At 37.0% G+C, this 20,260-nt stretch overlaps 1 protein-coding gene across 1 annotated transcript in view; it reads right to left on the bottom strand.

Annotated features, from left to right (window-relative positions):
- The window catches only part of LOC126184982 (protein PRRC2C-like), a 237,944-nt gene extending 224,470 nt beyond the window's left edge, over window positions 1–13,474 (bottom strand). Inside the window, exons 1-2 of the mRNA XM_049927684.1 lie at window positions 13,344–13,474; window positions 2,217–2,354 (exon numbers count right to left, since the gene is read on the bottom strand). Of these exons, the coding sequence (XP_049783641.1) occupies window positions 2,217–2,300 (84 nt within the window). The 5' untranslated portion in view covers window positions 2,301–2,354; window positions 13,344–13,474. The remainder of the gene's footprint in view (window positions 1–2,216; window positions 2,355–13,343) is intronic.
- Window positions 13,475–20,260: the final 6,786 nt, after the last annotated feature.

The raw sequence follows: 20,260 nt of genomic DNA, 5'->3' as shown, positions 1-20,260 counted from the left end.
ATTCCTTATACTTTCATGTATCCTGGAGGTGAGGCTTGCAGCTGGAAGTGTTATAGAAGCAGTAGGTAAGTTGGCTGAATGCAGCTTTAAGAAGTTCTACGAAAGTTGATACAGGAATTTTGTGGTCTTGTTGAGCATGCACTCAAGACATCAGATCTTAATGAACCTCTTAGAAGAGCTTGAAACACACAAACATATCTGCCTAAATTCTAGAGATTTGCTGAATGATCAGCTTGCATTGCAAAATAAAAATAATTTTGGTTGTATAGCATCTCTTATAGAATGATGAAAATTAGTCCGTTTTATGAAGATACAAATGTTAGCAAAACATTATACAGCACAATGTGTGTGTTTCCCATATTACATTGAAAATGACATGTTAGATTTTAATTAACATTCATATGAACCAAAGGCACACTTTCTGCACCCTCTCTCAAACTTGCACACTGGTCCTCTCCACTCCCCAAGAATTGAAACCTACTCGTGTTTCTGCAGACACACTTCCAGCTGCTGGCCTCATCTCCAGAACAAAAAAAAAGTTCAATGAATAGCCACTTCACCATCAGCCCATGGTGACACCACTTACTTTACTAAATAAAATTGATTATCAGCCTTGAAGACCTCAAACTAAAATTTATGTTTAGACATAATTGGCATTTGAGTCTGTACAACTCCCTTCTTATATACCTTAGTTATTTTTTTATCTGAATTTTTATGTGTTACTTTCTGCTAGTACAAAAACTTTACTGCACAGACATGCGATTTATTCACTCTTAGTTATCAATCTATGGAAACAAATATCACATATACCATGTACATTCTGTGATACATCATGGCATTATGCTTCATTGATAAAGGTATTGACATTTGCTTATCTATGTTATAAGCTAATACCGAGTTGGTTTTTGTAACAGGCTTCACGTACACTCCACATCTATGACCATATACTAACTATTTGTGATTTCCAATATTTTGTAGACTTCCAAAGATGACTGATTAATCAGTTGTGACCAGTTAAGTGCAATAAAATATTTGAACTAAGCAGCTGACACATTTTATTTTGAAAAGCCATAGTAGCAAACGACAGCTATGAATAAACTCATGAATATGAGTTCAATGGATTTTCAGCACTGAAATCATTAAGCGACAAAACAAGAACTCAAAAGGAACATGGTAGAAGGTAATCTTCACCTTTCTAGGGAGCCCGATTGTAGAATGTCACTTACGTAATTATATCTCAAATTATATGAATTAATTAAAATTCTGTTTACATATTCCTCATTCAAAATCATTTTGGACAGTAGTTTACCAGTGTAGTATGTCAACTTGATGAACATAAATTTCAAATTTCTTTCACCACTGTCTTCAGATAACCTACTTTTACATTCAAATATTAAACAATGAGGCTGATTGTAATACATTAGACATATATATGCTGCACAGTTGAGACCGCCTCTGATGTCGACACTGGCCATTATAGAAACCTGGCTAACTGCAACTTTCTTTCACTATACCGCATTATTTCACACTCAGATTCATTGACTCACAGAGCATTGTAAGAATAACTTACTTGCAACGAGTCATAAAATCCAAACTCAACTCCTCTGAAACAAGTTTACAGCAGCTAACAGGGTAGCATCCACTTCAGAAATTTCACTTTTTCAATCTGAGATAAGCAGTTCTCCCCAAAACCTATTTCGTTTTCATCAAACTATGACATAATGAATTGCCACATCTAACACTCTTCCTGTCATTAACATGAAATTTTTCATCACACACAATCCTTGACCTTAGTAATTGAGGAACTGAGAATGAGAGGAGTAAAGTTAGAAAACTGCTTCTGATATTAGATAAAAGCATTTGCATAGGGACACAAAATAATATAACTTTTACACAATGTGACTACTTCACACCACTATGAAGTGAAAGTAACTGACTGCTTGCCCAGAGTGTCTCCTACACAAAAGTACTTTGTCACATGCTGAACAATGACATGAATTAAAAATAATGATCCAGGCTAAGTAAATGATTCCACAGAATAATTCCACATTCCAAAGGAATGCACAACTTTCATGAAAATTAATCACAGTGTTTTAATATATTATCCATAGCCTTCCATAAATTTCAAAAGTGAAATTATTCCTTATTCCATATTTTATTAGTGGCACCGAGACACGCGTAGCTTCACATCCATAAAAACTAAGTTGCATACTTACCCTGTACAAACTATTTATGTCTCGTAACTGGTACTTTGTCTTTCCTCTCTCCCCCTTCAACGGAATCCCAGGCAAAGCAGACATTCTGTCTCCAGGCAACCATTTAGATAAAACAGACCCGTGGAACGAACCTTATTTCTGAAAATTAAGGAGAACAGTAACAACTTCCCTGCAAATCGCCTTTACATCTATTCTCACTCACAACACTTATCAATGATGATTACAATGTCTTTGGGAAAATTGTTAAAACTGTTCTTGCACTTATGGTACTTCCAACAAGAAGAAACACACAAAAAAGTAAGTAACTAAATCAAAGAACACTGAACTTTTAACATAAATCTAACATTCAACTGTGTACCACACTTCAAAAATAAATTAATTATGCATAGACTACTCTTCATATTTCAACATAACCAAAATTTGGTGGTGGTAACAATTTGCTATGATGTCCAAGTCTTCTGGTAGCCACCCCCCTAACAACACATCCCATATCCACTGAAAATGTAGCAATTAAATGAAATACTTATTTTTCTGCTATATGAAACTACTGTTTACAAACTGTGTAAGATCATAATAATTAAGTGATGGGACCAAAACAGTAATAAAAACCTTGTTTATGAAGTTACAGTGAATTCTTATTTCAGGGGTATCAACTATTTCTGTTTCGACACCAATGAAATGTGATTTCACTATAATGTAATTCTTACCATTGTAGTTATGTACATACAGATATATTACTGCGTACCAAATACAAGTGACACTAAGCAGCAGCCACATAGTAAACGTTTACAAAACGAACTGTGTGTACAGCATTCGTATGTGCACACAAGGCAAACTACAAAATATAGATGACTGACTGATATGAAATGCAGGAGAGAGCTTTGGGAAAATGAAACTGAGTTAGCGCACTGGTAACAAATTGTGTACATAGAAACAGTTTAAGTTCAGAATTGCAACATCAATTGGATTTCTTTCTTTCAGTCTAATTACCAAAGCAATTTTCATGTGACAAAAGTGCAATGACAAAGTACAGGCTTCAATTGTTTTTAAAAAAGTGAGAGAGTATCTGTAAAGATAACTCCCTTATTTTGACAAGATTCAAAAATAATCATCTAAAGGAGCTTAACAGTCCTAAACAGATTATCCTGTCTCGGGCCCATCCAGATTACCTTTTTAGGCAATTGGATTGGCTTCACACAGCAGTAACATTTCCACTGGTGCTAAAAACAAATTACTGCACAATACTGTACATTATCAACAGGCTATGTCATTTTGTTTTGACTCCTCCAGCAATATACTATGGTGTGTGGCATGGAGATTTCAATGTGTTCCAGGACTGACAAATTAATTATTTATTTTATCTGCATATTTATCAGGTTATGTGGGTCCACATGAGCCAAAGATACTTGTTCACAGAATGAGTCAATACACAGTTTGCAGAACTCTGATTAGAAAATTTGTAAAAAAGAAAATTTAAAAAATAGTCAAATATGTAAGGAATTTGTCAGAGTGTACACAAACAACACACCTCAGACGAAAATTCAAACTACTATGAGGAACTCCTCTACAGAATTAATGAAGTGTGCCATGAGGAAGTCTTCCTAGTTAATTTTTAATATTTGGGAATGACCCAGAAAACAAACCCAGATTTAATTATATAGCTTCATTTTTATGAGGTGACCATCTTCTTGACTACCCCTGCCATTGTGTGGAGACCATAGTGAAAACTGAAGCTAATGAATCACGTAAGGATGTACACAGGTACATCAGGTCGCTGCACACCATCTAAAGACAAAGTGGTGCAATGATTAGCATTTCTAGTTAAAAATAATGAGATCCCAATTATTTCTTCAGTAAAAGGATATGTAATGGGAGTTAACTCAATCTTATGAGACCAAAGGAGAAACTCTTCCAAAAAATAAGCAGTAACACTGGCACACAAGCAATGAAAGAAGTGTCCAGTAGGAAGGCGTACACCAGAATGCCAGCCATACAATATTTTGTCTGTCCTGACACTTCATTCTTTTCAGTGAAATAAAAGATTACATCCTTGCCTAATTTCCTGCCATTCTTACAATATCTTAGCATTATAAAATGCTTTATACTTTGGTTCTATACGACGTATCATCATATGCAAGTGACTACTCTTTCCAGTGGTTAAAAAACTTTCCCATAAGTGAAATTATTCTGATTTTTGATGGTGTGTTACAGTAAAGATAGTTCTCAGCAAGAAATACTTATCTCTCTGCTTACGAGCTAACAAAAAATATACTTCACATATCAAATATTCGGACCAGATGCAAATCACATTTTCCTTTACCATGTTTGAGAAAATTTAAGATTTACCATTCCATGATTTAGCATAATAACTATTCCTTCATTTACAGGTTCTGAAGTAAGTCATTTCAGTAAAGGTTTTTTTTTTTTTTTTCGCACAGATAAAATCACAATATAGGTGAATTACAGTCAACACTGTACTGTGGCCAATAATGGATTGGGCAATTTGAAATATATGGCAAATAACACTTTTGCAGATTTTGATACAGGAGCTTTCTATTAAGTACTGGGGCTATATCATTCTTTAATATAACTGCATAAACACATTTTCTTGTCCAGTGGTACTGAACACTTTCTCCATCCTAACAATAACCAACAAAAATATCAATATGACAATCGAATGTAATTTAAAAAGTAAAGGTAGTTTGTGTGTCTTTCAATGATTCAGTGCCTCTGCTATTTGGTAGGATGTTACAGTACCTGGACACCTTAAATTACATAGAGGAAAATATCAACTGTCTGTGGAACCTTTAATCTGTGTTCGCAGTTTCTTTGAATTGCTGGTCTTAATTTCTATTACAATCATTATTCCACTACAACACACAAAGATATTGGCAGGATTGAATGATATAATTAATATGTTGGTTACAGCTTGTTGTGTGATACAGAGCTGTTAGATTTTTAAGTGAAGAAAATAGAATATTAATAATTTAAAAATGTTAATGAACAGCAAACTCATTAACCTTACATAAGACTACAGGCAATCCACAATTTGTGAACATTCTCAACAAATAAGTGTGCTTTAACAATATTATATTAACATAAAGTTCCTTAACTATGTAATAATTGGATTATAATCAATAAACTTAATCTACATATCAAAGTTAACAACTTCCTACTATTTGATTGGTCCCAATGCAGATAACTACAGCCCAAATTTATTCTTTAAGTGGATCTGAAATAAAAATAATTTAAATATGCATTTAAATTACAATCTTCAAACATCATGACTAATCAAAAACACATGGAAAACATTAGAAATATTCAGAACCAAATAGCATTACATTACACCTGATATTAATTCTCCTAGTGCCTTTAACATTGCAACTTTGCACATACATACAGTACATTCTTTTGAAATCTACGTTCACTATCGCCGAACTACTGCGTTTGCACTTTATCCGAGTGATATTTTTCTGAGGCCTGGTTGTGTATAAAAAACTGAAATGTAGAGCTGCTATTCATGTTATGCTGTAAGTTTAACAGTTTGAGCATCGCAAACTGAACAACGTGCATATATTAGTGTGTTCTATGTTCACTGTACAACCATCACTGCATGATCTACATATCTGTAGTAATATAGTATATAATATCTGTAGTAGTACATTATATAATCTTTATAATTAGATGATAGTCAGTTAAAACAATTACATTTTTTAGGTTATTTGAAAAACATTTGCTAACAGGCTTGATAACCTGCTACCTGTGGATACACCATTAGACTGTATACATGTTGCTCTGTTAAATTTAAAATAATTTGAATAAGCACTAATTACACGAAGTTAAGTAATTATGTAATGTCCACACCAGAAATTCTTATATTTGTAGATGTTATACTTTATATCTACGATAGCATTGATGGGTACATTATACATGTCTGTAAGATGTACTGTTGTTGGTACCTGTATAAGTGTCACAGTTCTGGCACACTCAATACTAATGTTAAGAGACCTGTTTTTCTCGAATACAAACATTCTCTAGTGTTTCTTGCAACAGTTTTATTTGCTCTGCATGTTGGACAGTTTCTAAAACTTACAGTTGGCTTGATTATATAAACTATATGGTCTTTAGGCTGGAAATGGAACAGAGGTGATTGCATCATTGTTAGGGATCCTGTTTCTTGTACAATCCAAAGAAATCACAGTTTATTAAGCATCTGTTTGTGATTAGTCAGCAAACCATACGTTTTGAAAACTACGAATTTAAATTATGTTCCTTCAAAAGTCAAGTTTATAATTTCCATAATTTCTTATAGTATTAAAAAAATTATAGTCTTCAACATCGATTTAGTATCTCCAATGTCTCGGATCTATGAAACATAACTTCTGTAAACACACATTTTTTGTTGTTGTATCGAGTGTTTATTTTCTGTGTTTCCTTCTCATGTTTGAGATGATGTGTGTACAATAATAAGCAAACGGTCTTAAAAAATTTCCCAGTTGACCACCACTGAAGCTGATTCACACAAGATGCAGGTATTTTAAAGCACAGTACTCAGTTTTAATTAGCACTCATAAGTTTTCACATTTATAAAATTACATAAACTCCTTTGTATGTGCTTCAGAGTTCAAGTTCGAAGGTCTCATGACATCATGGAAAACCCCGATGGAGTTTTTGCTCCATGATATTTAACAAAGGCAAAAATTTATAACCCAAAATACAGTTAAGTTTTTTTTTCTAAATATGTAATAAGTATCCTAATATCATGGCTCATTTTGCTAAAAACATTTCGTTTAATATCCCCTTCCTCTTTTGAAATATCCACTGCATCTGAGAAATCATACCTTTTAATAGGGAGAAACCAATAACAAAAGTCAGTTCAAAATTTTCAATTAATCTCAAATCAAATCTCTGAAATCTGTCAAAGCCATTACTGCCCAGTCTGTGATCAGAATACTATGTGGTATCCTGGGTATTTTCGCTCGGATCCATGAACGTTTTTGCACTCTCTCTTACACCTTGCTGTAGTTAAGGTACAATAATAAAAGCAACCCTGACAACTACCCAAACCCAGGAATCTTCCAAAAATATATATCTCATTCAATACATAGACCAAAATGGGCATTATTTTACAATCCATTTTAAAGAAGGGGTAAAAGTTATTAGAGCCCCCTTGCATTTTTTCAATATGACATGGACATGAACAGTCAATTTGTTACAACAAACAGATTTTCTGCTTTCAAATTCATTGGCTTTACCATCTCTCAACCCCACTGTCACCTTGCAAACCTAAGGCCCGTATTACACTGTCAAATGCCTTTGACAAAAATCTTTGATCACAGCCATTTGGTCAAATCTCAGTGTACTAGGGCAGCTTTTATCAAAGATTTCTTTGCTCAAAGACCTTTGAATAAAGCTAGAGTCTGGGCCCAGCTTTGGTCAACATTTATCATATTGTATATTTGTTTGACTCACTTCAATTTAATAAGCAGTTACAGAGTCAAAGAAATAGCTGCAGCTGTATTCAAAATGGCTGTGCTGCGGATGATGTAAGGAAAAAATTAAATGGATTATGGTGTCTATGGTCATGTGGAAACAATACTGACAGTAAAGTGTACATAAGTGAAATAAATATACCCGTATTTATTTGTTACTCCAAATTACATAACCTGACCTTCATAAATTCCTCAAGTGATTTATATATTGCTTCACATGTTTCTGGAACAATATGTGAAACAATACTTTGTGGGATGAGATTACTGTAGTGCAGGTACACATAGGTTTCACCTACTGGTAAAAATATTAACATAGCAGCAACCACATTCTTAAATGGGTATCTTTTTGCAAATATGAGGGGCTTCTTTCATAAGAACAAACTGAAATGTTTGTTCACTAATTCTCAAATAATTTTTGTTGCCTTTTTAGTCCTTGCAGAGTAGCTCACAAAGCCAACACTGATTAACATTTTCAGCTTCTCATCCCACTATCCTTGGTTTCACACACAATCATTTTACGTTTTTTTTTAAGCATTTTGCTAACCGCCAATTTTACATTAAATGATGCTACACAGACGACTGAGCATTCGGCATCCATTGTTCAACAACAATGACAAAACATTTGATGATACTGTTGTAGCTCCTGCAACGAAGTATTTTGATCAAAGTAGTTTGACAAAATCTTTGACCAAAGAACTTTTACAGTGTGATATGGGCCTAACCTACACCTTCAGCTGTGCTACAGGTCAGTTCATCACCACAACTGGGGGGGGGGGGGGGTCTAATACATAACTCTAACCAAACACAGCAATGCCTTTATTATGACAGATTCTGGGAAAAAAAACAACAACATTGGACATAAATTTGAAAATAAGCCGTAATATGAAAATACTGCATTTCTGAAGAAATGCTGTAAAATGAACCTGAACATAGTGCTTGGGATTTTCATACATTACAAGCAGATTGGACAAAAACTACTAAATGAAAAATCAAAATCAACTTGATTTCTTTAAAAGTTGACCAATTATATTTTTGAGATATCATAAAATAAAAAAAATTATGTAAGCTGACTTCACCTTTAATAAACATCGATATTTTTCACCTATATTTTATCACAGTTTCATATTTTAGAACTAAGAATTGCATAGCACTGAAAGAATTTATAACAAATACCCAGAAACACTGGTACAGCTAACATCCTTGCACTTTGAATTCAAACTGGCTGAAGCATTAAATTTATTTATTTATTTTTTTTTTTTTATAAAAGTTAAAGTCTCAAGTCCTTTCCTTTTACTTCACTGCAGTTAAAAGTTTGGAGTTTGTATTAGCCCTTCCCCAGAGTGGAGACTATCACAACAACAACTACAACAACGACATCAACAACAACCACCACCAATTGCTATTTTAAACAATGGAAGCTCCAGGTTGGAATGTCAACAATAAACAGAAAATGGTAAACTGCTACTCACTGTAAAGTTGACACACTGACTTGCATATAACTATAACAAAAAGATGAATACATGTTTAGCTTTCAGCCAAAACATTCTTTGGAGGGAAGAAAAAAAAATATCACACACACACACACACACACACACACACACACACACACACACACACGACTCCTCAACCCCACACAACTGCTTGCGTCTGACCTGCCAGAGATGGCTGTGTGTGTGTGTGTGTGTGTGTGTGTGTGTGTGTGTGTGTGTGTGTGTCCTTTTCAGAATAAATACGGCTTTTTGTGGAAATATTTCCTGGCATTTCATGTCACTCAAAGGAGGTTCTATATTATCAAGGAACCCATCACAACATGTAACTGTGCTATTGCAATTTTTCGTTTATACCACCAAAATCTGCTCTTAAATAAAACATTCTGCTTAAAATAGCTTAGTGAAGACGAATCTATCTCCCAGTATTTACAGATCAAAGTCATTTATGATAAAAAGATTGAACTAAGTAAGTACAACTAAAGCTTTTGTTAGTGTATACAAGAAATCTTATCAGGCTGTGAAACAACTTAAAGGATATTTTTTTTACTGCAATAATATTTTGCCTAGGGTACACTTTAAAAAACGTACACCCACTTGTAAATGTCCCAAACATTTAAATGTTAAACTTCTTATAATCACAAATGTCATTACATTGCCCACAGCTTTTACAGATCAACTGCAGTATTTGATACCATTTCACCAACTCCTCAACCTCTGTCTACACACTACAGCAGGCTGCCACTATAATCTACATATACCCCTCCTACTAAAACAATATTTTATTCTCTTGCTGGCTGTACTTGCATAACATTAACAATGTGTTACGAGACAAGCCGCTATCCGATATCAGTATATTCAATTTAACTGCTTTTATACTTTTTACTACAGCAATGCATCAACTAGCATCTAATTTGAGCTATTCCTTGACAAAACGTTTTGCCCACAACCAGACTTGTTCAGCTAATTTGACCTTATGATTTATAAATAACTATCAACTTGCCAGAAAATTTAAAAATAAAGCACTTAAAACAGTAAACATCCAATGTAACACCACCAAAATTTTTATATCTTCCTACTTTCTTATTTCTGTATTAACAGCAGCACCTGATGTATGTTTCCACTAGGATAAAATATCAGATGAGGTGAAATTCTTTGTAGACCAAGAGCCATATTTGTTCCTTCTTGTCAGATACATTTCCCTTGCTACTGCTACCTGCAAATCTTACTTTGCACTCACTCATATAATATACAAGGAATTTTTATTTTATTACTGTATGCTCTTATCCAACAATGAGAACAGCACATCTCACCGAGATATTTACTGTATTAACACACACAAAAATTTTCCCCCTATGAACCATCATTCTAATTTGTCTCTTTATCCGGTCTTATCAAGAGTTCTTAGAAAATACTACAACTTGCCCAACAGAAGAATGACAAGCTGTCACCCCTCCACCCATGTTAATTTTGTTTCCATGGGAACATGCGAATCACAAAAAACAAACTTAATTAGGGCAATGCTGCCAAGGTTTTCCCTTTGCTTAGCTAAGAGAAATTTATTGTGAATGCGGATGATCATCCTGGATAATGTTATCAGAAATGAAACCAGGGCACAAGTGTGATAATGAGTCCACCCATACACTTAAATTTTAGTTCTCATGACAGACTGATCACTAAGATAGACCCAGGTGTAGGGCTAGTTTGGGAGGAAATACGGAAGCGTCCGATCCCGCCCGTCTGCTTTGACCCATGACGTCACAAATATGGCGGAAACAAAAACAAACACACACACTTTCCACAAGAAGCCTAATGACACTAACGGGACAAGCGCAGGAAATGGGGTGTTTTGAGTGGGGGGAGGGGGGGGGGCAAACTAAATATAAACAAATTTAGACGCCTTGCGTAGCTACAACGTGTAAGTGAAGACAGCCATGCATGAATACCCACCCACCTCCCCAGGGGTCGTAACCCCAGCAACCCATAGAAGATGAAGATGCTTCATTAGCTGATTAGTGTTTTTTGTCTTAAAAAAAAAAAAAAAAAAATATCTCACGGGATAGAACGAACAGATCAGAAAGATAAATATAATAAAGTAAAACAGAAATTGGAGGAAACAGATAATTAAAATAAGTAATAAGCGTTTTTAAATTTAAAAAAAAAACTCACGAGATAGAACGAACAGATCAGAAAAGTAAATAAAATAAGATAAAACAGAACTGGAGACAGCCACACTCAAACCAAACTCCGCACCGTCATGACATCACACACAACACCCTTACGTCACGGGTCAAAGCCGACGCGTGGGATCGGACGCTTCTGTCGACCCGTTTGGGAGGTGACAATCTGGTTGAGAGTTGTCAGGTCAACGAATATGAATATGGAATAAAGGTTTTAGTAACAGCCTAATCTGTAGCATAATCTGATGTCTATGTTTGTGGCATGTTTAACACAATTTTCATCATAAAACAATGTCAACCCACAAGTACTTTGGTGCAAATTAGGTGGCAGTGGGGGAATGGGGTCATAGCATGATGTTACACTTGCCAAAAGAGTGGAAGTAAGGACAAAAACTTTCACATTTCACTTTCAATGAGCATTAGTCTTATAATGCATATAACAACATTACATTTCTGCAGAAGTTCCAAAATGCTATATAGACAACTTTCCAACTATCTTTAGTCCTATTATTCAGCAACACTATTATTTTGGTTCTATTGCCAGAAATTGTTTATTTTGGATAGGACATGAATTAGAGTAACAAAACAATCATCCCTATAATAATTTATTTCCATGTGAACTTCAGCAGCGTACTTGCCCTAAACTATTATACTAAATAACTTAATTAGCAGTGTGGGACCTACCCCTTCCTAATACTCCTGCCATATTCATATCTAAACCATGTGTGTTAATACTAGGACAACCTCCAGCTTCTTGTTTACTACCTCTTCTTCTAATTCTACAACACTAACTATTATACTACTGGTAAATAAAAGACACCATCTACTGTTCTCAGCCAAGAATTTAGCTCTGCACATTCCTCAAGCTCAGAAGATGCTTTTGTACTGAAGACAAACTTAAAGTCAGAAAACAAAAATTTGAAGTTTTTACAGTGTCCTAAGACATGCTCTCTCGCAACTTCCACCTAATTTTCGTCACAAATGTGCATAATAATGGCAAATAGCACCCGTTAAAACTTCAACTAACGGCTACATTACAAAATAAACAAACGAGTAAAATTGTCTGTCATGATTTCAGACTAACGTCAGGGACAACAAGGCCTTTCGCGCACCTCACAAGACGAGCTTCGAATGTCGAAGTTTCTAAATTTTACATATAAACAAACCTACACTCTCACGATACTATCGTATAATAAGACATGACTCAATAGAAGAGGTACGACTTATATAGGAATTAAGATTTGCCAAAACTGTAGAAGCTGCAGTATTCGTTTCGACTAAAATTGTATACGTTTTCTCCAAACTATAGAGTTTTCATTTACAAATCTCGACTTTCACAGAAATCTATTTCTAGCAGCAGCAGATAGAAAGAAAGACAAGAGAAACACTGCAGAGAATGATGGGTCGGGAATTAGCTTCGCTATATGCGTCAGGCGGTAGCACTACACTACCTCCGTCAATGTTTGTTGTTATACAAACAGTTGCAATCATCGTGCAGGAGATCCATAGCAGGTGTCCGGGATAACACTTGCATCACAACATAACTCGTGATTAAGATGTAATTAAAAGTCTGTCATGTCAAAATCATACTGAACGATGGGTGCTGTCGAACAAAACCAGCCACAGCTCATCTTTCATTTACACAATGAGCGTTAACTAATCTCTCCATGTACGAAAGAATGTGAAGAAGCAGCTCTATCCGGCAATTTTCCCCCTTTAGAGGTATGAAATGATTCAAGTAATCCTTTAACTAAGTACGGCACTGGTTGAGCACAAAAAAAAAACTATTAATAATGCGTCACAGTTGTCGGTATGAGTTCTCAGAACTTGCTGGCTCGTCAATAGCTAGACAGAAACAATGAATGCGAGCAAAATTATTAATAAACTAGTATAAACATTACCGACCTATAATATAGTTTTTTTTTCAGGAAATCGCGTTTTGTTAACTAATTAATTCGAGCACAATACCTTGGTCCGTCCAGATGGGTATAAAACCAGAAAAAATGGAATTCAATCCAACGCCAATGTTGATGTCGGGAGATAAAAATATGACGTCCCGAGGCACAGCACACTCTCTTCAAGATGGCGTTAGCAGTTTCAGCAATAGTCCTACAGATCAATGTACAGACAAACCACACAACGAAGTCCCTCCCCTCAAGGTGCCAACATCTGAAGTGGTAGTAATGAGACTTGCTACTGCGGAAAAATGTTTTACGTACAATAAAAACACTGTTATTTTACTCGTGTTATTTTTTTAAGTTCTGGGTATTATTTGATTCTTCTCATATTGTAGCAATTTGTGTCAGCAAAACACTCCCTTAATATTTATCTGCACTGTATCACGTTTCAAGTCGTATTTCTTATGTTTACCATATTTCAGAATGTAATATTTAGTTTTCTCTCAGCTGTCCTTCCTTCCAAGGCTATATAATTATTTTTTATATCATAAAGCGATGTACATTCATCCTAGAGATATGTAGCAGCATATCTTCGATCGATTTAATTAAATATACGAACCTCTCTGGGAGTACTACGTTATTTTCGTTTCCGTGATGTTGGTAGAACTGAATGGGTATAGCAGGTGGAGTTTGTAACGTTGCAATTCTGTAAGCAAGTGGCTGGTACTGTTGACGGAGGCCAGCCTAATGCCAGTGTTTTGTATCAGCAATAAATGCATTATGTAGAATAAATTTGCTGGATTTTGTTGTGATAGTTACGTGTTGCATAATTTATCGTACACGGATTTCCCACAACCTTCTGGTGTACTCGTCGGATTCCCTGATCGTCGAAATTAAGTGATCAATGTTTCTACTTTAAGAAAGTGCGTGATGCAACCTGGTGCCAAAATTCTTTGATACGGACGTGGATTCGTAATGGCTTGCCGACTCTTCTGCAGTAAGATGTGTTATGTCATAAGAACGTGAGCCGCCCACAAAATTATTAAAAAGTAAAAGCCGGAGTAAAGTATGAGGTACCTGCTAGAGTAGTTGGTTTATCCGAGTGATTCACTGTAGTTTCAATTAAATTTTCTCTCTTGTCGCACCATATTCGTGCAAACCATTCTGCAGTGTGACCTAGAAGGAATGATCAATATTCGAGGATATGACAACAACGAATATTCGAACCAGAAAAGTGCAGTAAACTTCGACTCTAAAATGTATACCTTAAGAGCTGTGAGCATTTTATCATCATCATCTCTACTGCGAAACATATCTCTTCTGCCTAAAACTTCTCATAGCTCTTAACATATGCATTTTCGAGCCTATGTTTACTAAGACCTTTTTGTTTCGAATAATCATTCCTGTCATATCAGCCGGCCGCGGTGGCCGAGCGGTTCTAGGCGCTTCAGTCCGGAACCTCGCAACTGCTACGTTCGCAGGTTCGAATCCTGCCTCGGGCAAGATGTGTGTGATGTCCTTAGGTTAGTTAGGTTTAAGTAGTTCTAAGTTCTAGGGGACTGATGATCTCCGATGTTAAGTCCCATAGTGCTCAGAGCCATTTGAACCTGTTATATCTCTGAAAATTTCCCATTCCTCCTGCGACACCCTGTACATTACGCCACTTCGACCGTATGAGTGTTAATTTCGCTACTGATGTACTCAATTAGCCTCATAATCGATCAGTAAATTTTCACTACAGAAAAATTCGTGTATGATCACAAGGGTTCGAACCCGAGACCGCGTCAGCAACTAAGTTTTTTTTTTCTAAGTTGGCAAGTACCACGAAACAGTTTGGAATACTCCAATGCTATGCGTTAAAAGTAAGAAGGCGCCGTGTTGTAGTGGAGACGGTAAAATGGTTAGTTGATGGGGTTCTCCCTGAGGAACGTTAACTTATAATTGCGCGTTGCTTGCAACATACGTCTGGGGAACTATAATTATAGGTGTCAAAAAGTGGCGTCAAGGGGCTTTGAAATGCCACAGCGTGCAGATTTTGTTATAACTGTACTCCACATTCTACAAATGAACTGATCGTGTAGCATTGATGGACGGGAGGCCCCATCCGGGGAAGTTCGGCAGCCGCGTTGCAAGTCTTACTTCAGGTGACGCCACATTGGGCGACTCGTGTGTCGGTGGCGATGATGAAATGATAATGAGGACAACACAAAACGCAGTCCACGAGCAGAGGAAATCTCCGGCCCGACCGGGAATTGAATCAGGACCCACTGCATGGTAGGCAAACACGTAACCACACAGCTAAGGAGGCGGGCCACTCGTGTGTCGGTGGCGATGATGAAATGATAATGAGGACAACACAAAACGCAGTCCACGAGCAGAGGAAATCTCCGGCCCGACCGGGAATTGAATCAGGACCCACTGCATGGTAGGCAAACACGTAACCACACAGCTAAGGAGGCGGGCCATGTTCCAGAAATAACCGCTTTCAACTTTATATGCGGTTGTCCTCAACAAATAATCAGTCGTATGACTATACCATTAAGACTTTGTCCTGATATCTAGGCTTAGCGACATAACGTAATGACTGATTTGCACCAAAGTTGATGTCTCTATGTTGCCTGAAATACAATCCCCTTGAAAACTTGGATGTGCTTCGTGTTGGAGAATACTGAACCGATATTCTCATTTTCGCAACAATTCCACAAATCATGTTATGTAAAAAGGACGTGAAAGTCAGGTACTACATGGATGAGTAGAACAAATGCTCTATGCATGCATCGAGGAGAGTGAAGTCATCTGCTGAAATTCAGTCAACACGTGACACGTGGTGTAGTTTATTGTATAAAGGCATCTCTGGGAAGGTACCATGACTGCCAAATCCTATCAGTATTTCATTTTGTTTCATATCCATCGTTCCTGTGACTGTCTGGTACATTATTTGTTTGGAAACCAAAACAAAAACTACTTCACATAGACATATTTGGTGCCTTGTCTTTTCGCACCGAATAGCCAAATAAAATTTGTAGTAATATTTCATTTCTGTTTGATAGCTCAACTTAATGGTCACGACGTTCGTAGCAGAGAAAGTGTTTCTAGGGTGCAAAGTAATACAAATTGTCTTGAAAATGTCCTGCTTGACCTCAATGACAGACAGGTATACCAGGTGTACAGACAAAAGGGTGAAACATGCGGAGGTTCCTTCAGTGGTTGTAATTTTCCTCATGCCGACATGATCAGTTCCGCAGAATTCGAAGGCCTGTGAATGCGTTTTACTATGGTCATCCTTGGGAAGAGGGCAGCTAATTCCTCGACGCGATGACGTACATCTTCAATGGAGTCAGTAGGGTTAGGCAAATCAATCTAATGTGCTAGTGCTATAAGTAAAAACCCCGCGTTCGTGGCTTTTCATTTGGATGCTACTCTGCATGTGCCAAACCTATCCCACTAATACTATAGGGGGAGGGTATATGCTGTTTAAAGTGGAATCCGGTTTGTCTTAGCGAATCTTCTCCTCATTGAGAGGTGAGGGCTAGTTTCAAGGCAGATTGGAAATTCCCTGGTGAGGCTAACTGGTTCCTCTGTTGTTTTCCTATTGATTCGTTAGGCACAGTTACATCATTTTACCTGTTGTTGAGTTACAGTCTGCGTATTGTTAACAATGGATATTACAAAATAACTTGCGGCATAAGTATTTTTACGTTTGTGTGAAAGTGCGAGTGATTGAGAGTGGAGCAGGGTGCCTGGGATTTATGTTTACTATTTTCCCTTTTAGTACATAATTAAAAAAAAAAATAACCACATTCGTCTCCTAAGGTCGCTGATGATCTCGCTCTTGAGCGTCCTTTGAAAAGAACGCTGTCGATTCCCTTCCCCATAGATGCGTTGCGTGCATGAATATAGATACTCGCCGTCACTGTACAACGTACTGCCGAGAATATTTTTCACCACTTCTGCTCATTCCTTTTTCTGTTCCACCATCAAATGGCGCGAAGAAAAAGAAATCTAGTCTGTATGCCTCTGTACTAGCCCTAATCTTTACGTAGGACAGCTGCACGGTGGGGCAGTAACGTCGTTATATTGTTTTTCGTTAATGCCGGTTCTCTAAACTTTCTTAATAGCGTTTCCCGAAAAGTAAGTCTTCTCCCCTACAAGTAAACCCAGTTAAATTTACTGACGATTTCCGTAAACCTCTTGTATTGATCTAACAAACTAGTAACAAATCGAACATCACGCCTCTAAGTTGCCAGGGTGTCTTTCCTGCTGCGGATCCCGAACATTCGAGCAGTAATTCAGTAATTGGATTCATGAGTGTTGTGTACGCGGTCACGTCACGTCGTTTCGCAACGTTACACCTAGATATGTAATCGACGTGACTGAGTCCGGCAGTAGGCCATCAGTACTGTATTCGAACAGCACACGAATTTTTCTCTTACCCATCATTATCTTATATTCATCCATATAGACAAACTGCATTCAGTATACCAAATACAGCAGAGTCTCGATTATCCGGCCGCGGCAAGGTCGGATAAGCGGGAAGGTCGGATAACACGGAAAATAATAAAAAAAAAAACAAAAATTATACTAAAGTAGGCCAAATGAGTTATACATTTAATACAATACAAATCAAATTAGACTGAATAGATATTTACTGTGTGAAGAAGTTAGTAATTGTCTTTTGTTTGCCGTTTTTTGCCGCTAAATCATGTAGTCTCTTACGAAGTAAAGCCTCTGTAGACGATGTTTCCTCCAGTTGCTCTACAAATTTTAAAGCAGTTTCTAAGGCCTTTCGTCCTTCGTTGTGAGAAATCTTGGGCGCACTTTCCTCCACTACATCCGCTTCTTCGTCTTCTTCTTTTTCATTTACCATATTGACTATTTCTTCATCTGTCACTTCAAATTCTTCATGTTGCGCAATACATTCATTTATGTCATCTTTTGTGGAGTTAGCACATCCCGGAACTTTTCGTAACAATGAAAACAGGGTAGTATTTTCTGGTTCGGTCTGCTGCTGCAGATTTTCATCATCTGGAGAATTTTTTTGATTTTCCTGTAGCAAAATTTTCCAGGAGTTTGCAATTGTATTTGCTCCAACACCCTCCCAAGATTGGGCCACGTCATAAGCTACGTTTTTCAAATTAATACGGCGCAACTGCTCTAGCATGTCTTTTCCCTTGTCCATAGCATTAATTAAAGAGGAAAGCAAGTTTCTGCGGAAGTTTCTCTTCAGTGTCTCTAAGGTCCCTTTGGTCCATAGGCTGACATAAGGATGTGACATTTGGAGGCAAAAACATGGCCTTTATATCTTGATCTTGAAGTTCATCTTCATTAGGACGACAAGTGGCATTATCTAGAAGCAACAGTGCTTTGCGGGGCAAGTTGTTGGCTTTCAAAAACTTTTCAGTTTGTGGCACGAACTCGTTAAAAAAACATTCTTTAAAAATGTCTTGAGCTCATCCAAGCATTTTTTGGTTTTAATATTTCACTGGTAAAGCATTTTTAGATACATTTTTAAATGCTCTCGGTTTTTTTGGCTTACCTACCATAGACAGTTTCATTTTCAAATTTGCTGTGGCGTTACTGCATACAAGAATTGTCACTCTTTCTTTGCTACGTTTGTAGCCTGGCGCTGCCTTTTCGGCCTTTGACGCCAACTGCGGAACGAGAGGTTCTTGGTTCAAGTCTTCCCTCGAATGAAAAGTTTAATTCGGTAGCTCAGCGTGTTTGGTCAGAGAGCCGGTTGGCCTCTGTAATAAAAAACTGAGTGGAAGGATCAACCACCGAACTTGAACAGGATGTCTTGCGACGTCCGCAACGAGCAAACACAACGATCAAAAACGAACAAAATGCAAAAAAAAAAAAGACGCTAATATTTTTTCCGGTAACATTTTGTAATTGAGACCAATCTCGTCGCAGTTAAAAATTTGATCGCCTGTTAAGTTTTCCTTGTCCAATACCTTGTGAATTTTATTCCTAAACAATTGAACAGCTTCAAAATTAGCTAAAAGCTTTTCACCACAGACATTAAGTTGCCGAATTCCGCATCTTTTCTTCCTACTATTGAGCCATCCTACACTAGCTGTGAAATCAGGTTCACCTTCGTTTAGTTTTTCCTGCAAAATAGGTCCCGACATGGGTACACCTTTATCTCTATGTTGAGTAAACCATAGGAACAAGGCTTCACTTACTTTTTCATAATCACCTTCTTTCTTCGTTTTCCGATCTTCCAAAACAGCCGAGGTTCCTCGCTGAGAACACCACTTCTCAATTTCATTGCGGTTCCTTTTCCAGTCTCCAACTGTTGTTTTCCCGACGTTATAATCTCGCACCACTTTTAATATAGTTTCACCATTGTCTATTCTTTTTAAAGCTTTAAGTTTCTCTTCCATTGAAACGACCAACTTTTTCCATTTGGAAGCCATCACCACAAATTTATACAATAAACAAAGTGCAACACGTCCACTCCACTACATATGTAACTTAGCACTGAGGAGTGAGGAGTAGCAGACGGCGACAATGAACTGAGTATCAACAAACAACACGTTAGTCACTGACCTGTCGCCGACTGGCGCACAGCCGGCGCGGTGAAAGGATCGGATAACACAGAAGGTCGGATAGCCGAGACTCTACTGTAGCAGCTCTTAACAAGTCATCCTGAATCTCACTGCAGTCTCTAAACAAAAACACTTCGTGGTGCACAACGACATCAGCAACAAGTTTAAGATTTCTACTAACCAGATTTGACGGGTCGTTATTTTATATGGTGTACAGAAACGATTACGCTTCTCGGTGTCACACCTGACGTTACCTTTGTTTTTAACGTACATGTGCCGCTATGGCCATCGCACTGGATTCCAGCACTCGAAAGGTCATCCAAATAATCCTTTTTTTTTTAAATCAAGTTCCTTGGGACCATGCGAGCCAAAGCTGACTGGTCATGGAACGAATCAATACATAGTTAACCCTGCCGTTCTGTTCACTTTTACTATA

The sequence above is a fragment of the Schistocerca cancellata genome, chromosome 4, assembly GCF_023864275.1.
Source record: "Schistocerca cancellata isolate TAMUIC-IGC-003103 chromosome 4, iqSchCanc2.1, whole genome shotgun sequence".
In the NCBI taxonomy this organism is placed as follows: Eukaryota; Metazoa; Arthropoda; class Insecta; order Orthoptera; family Acrididae; genus Schistocerca; species Schistocerca cancellata.
The sequence above is the reverse complement of the archived record's forward strand: the minus strand, read 5'-3'. Positions and strand labels throughout refer to the sequence as shown.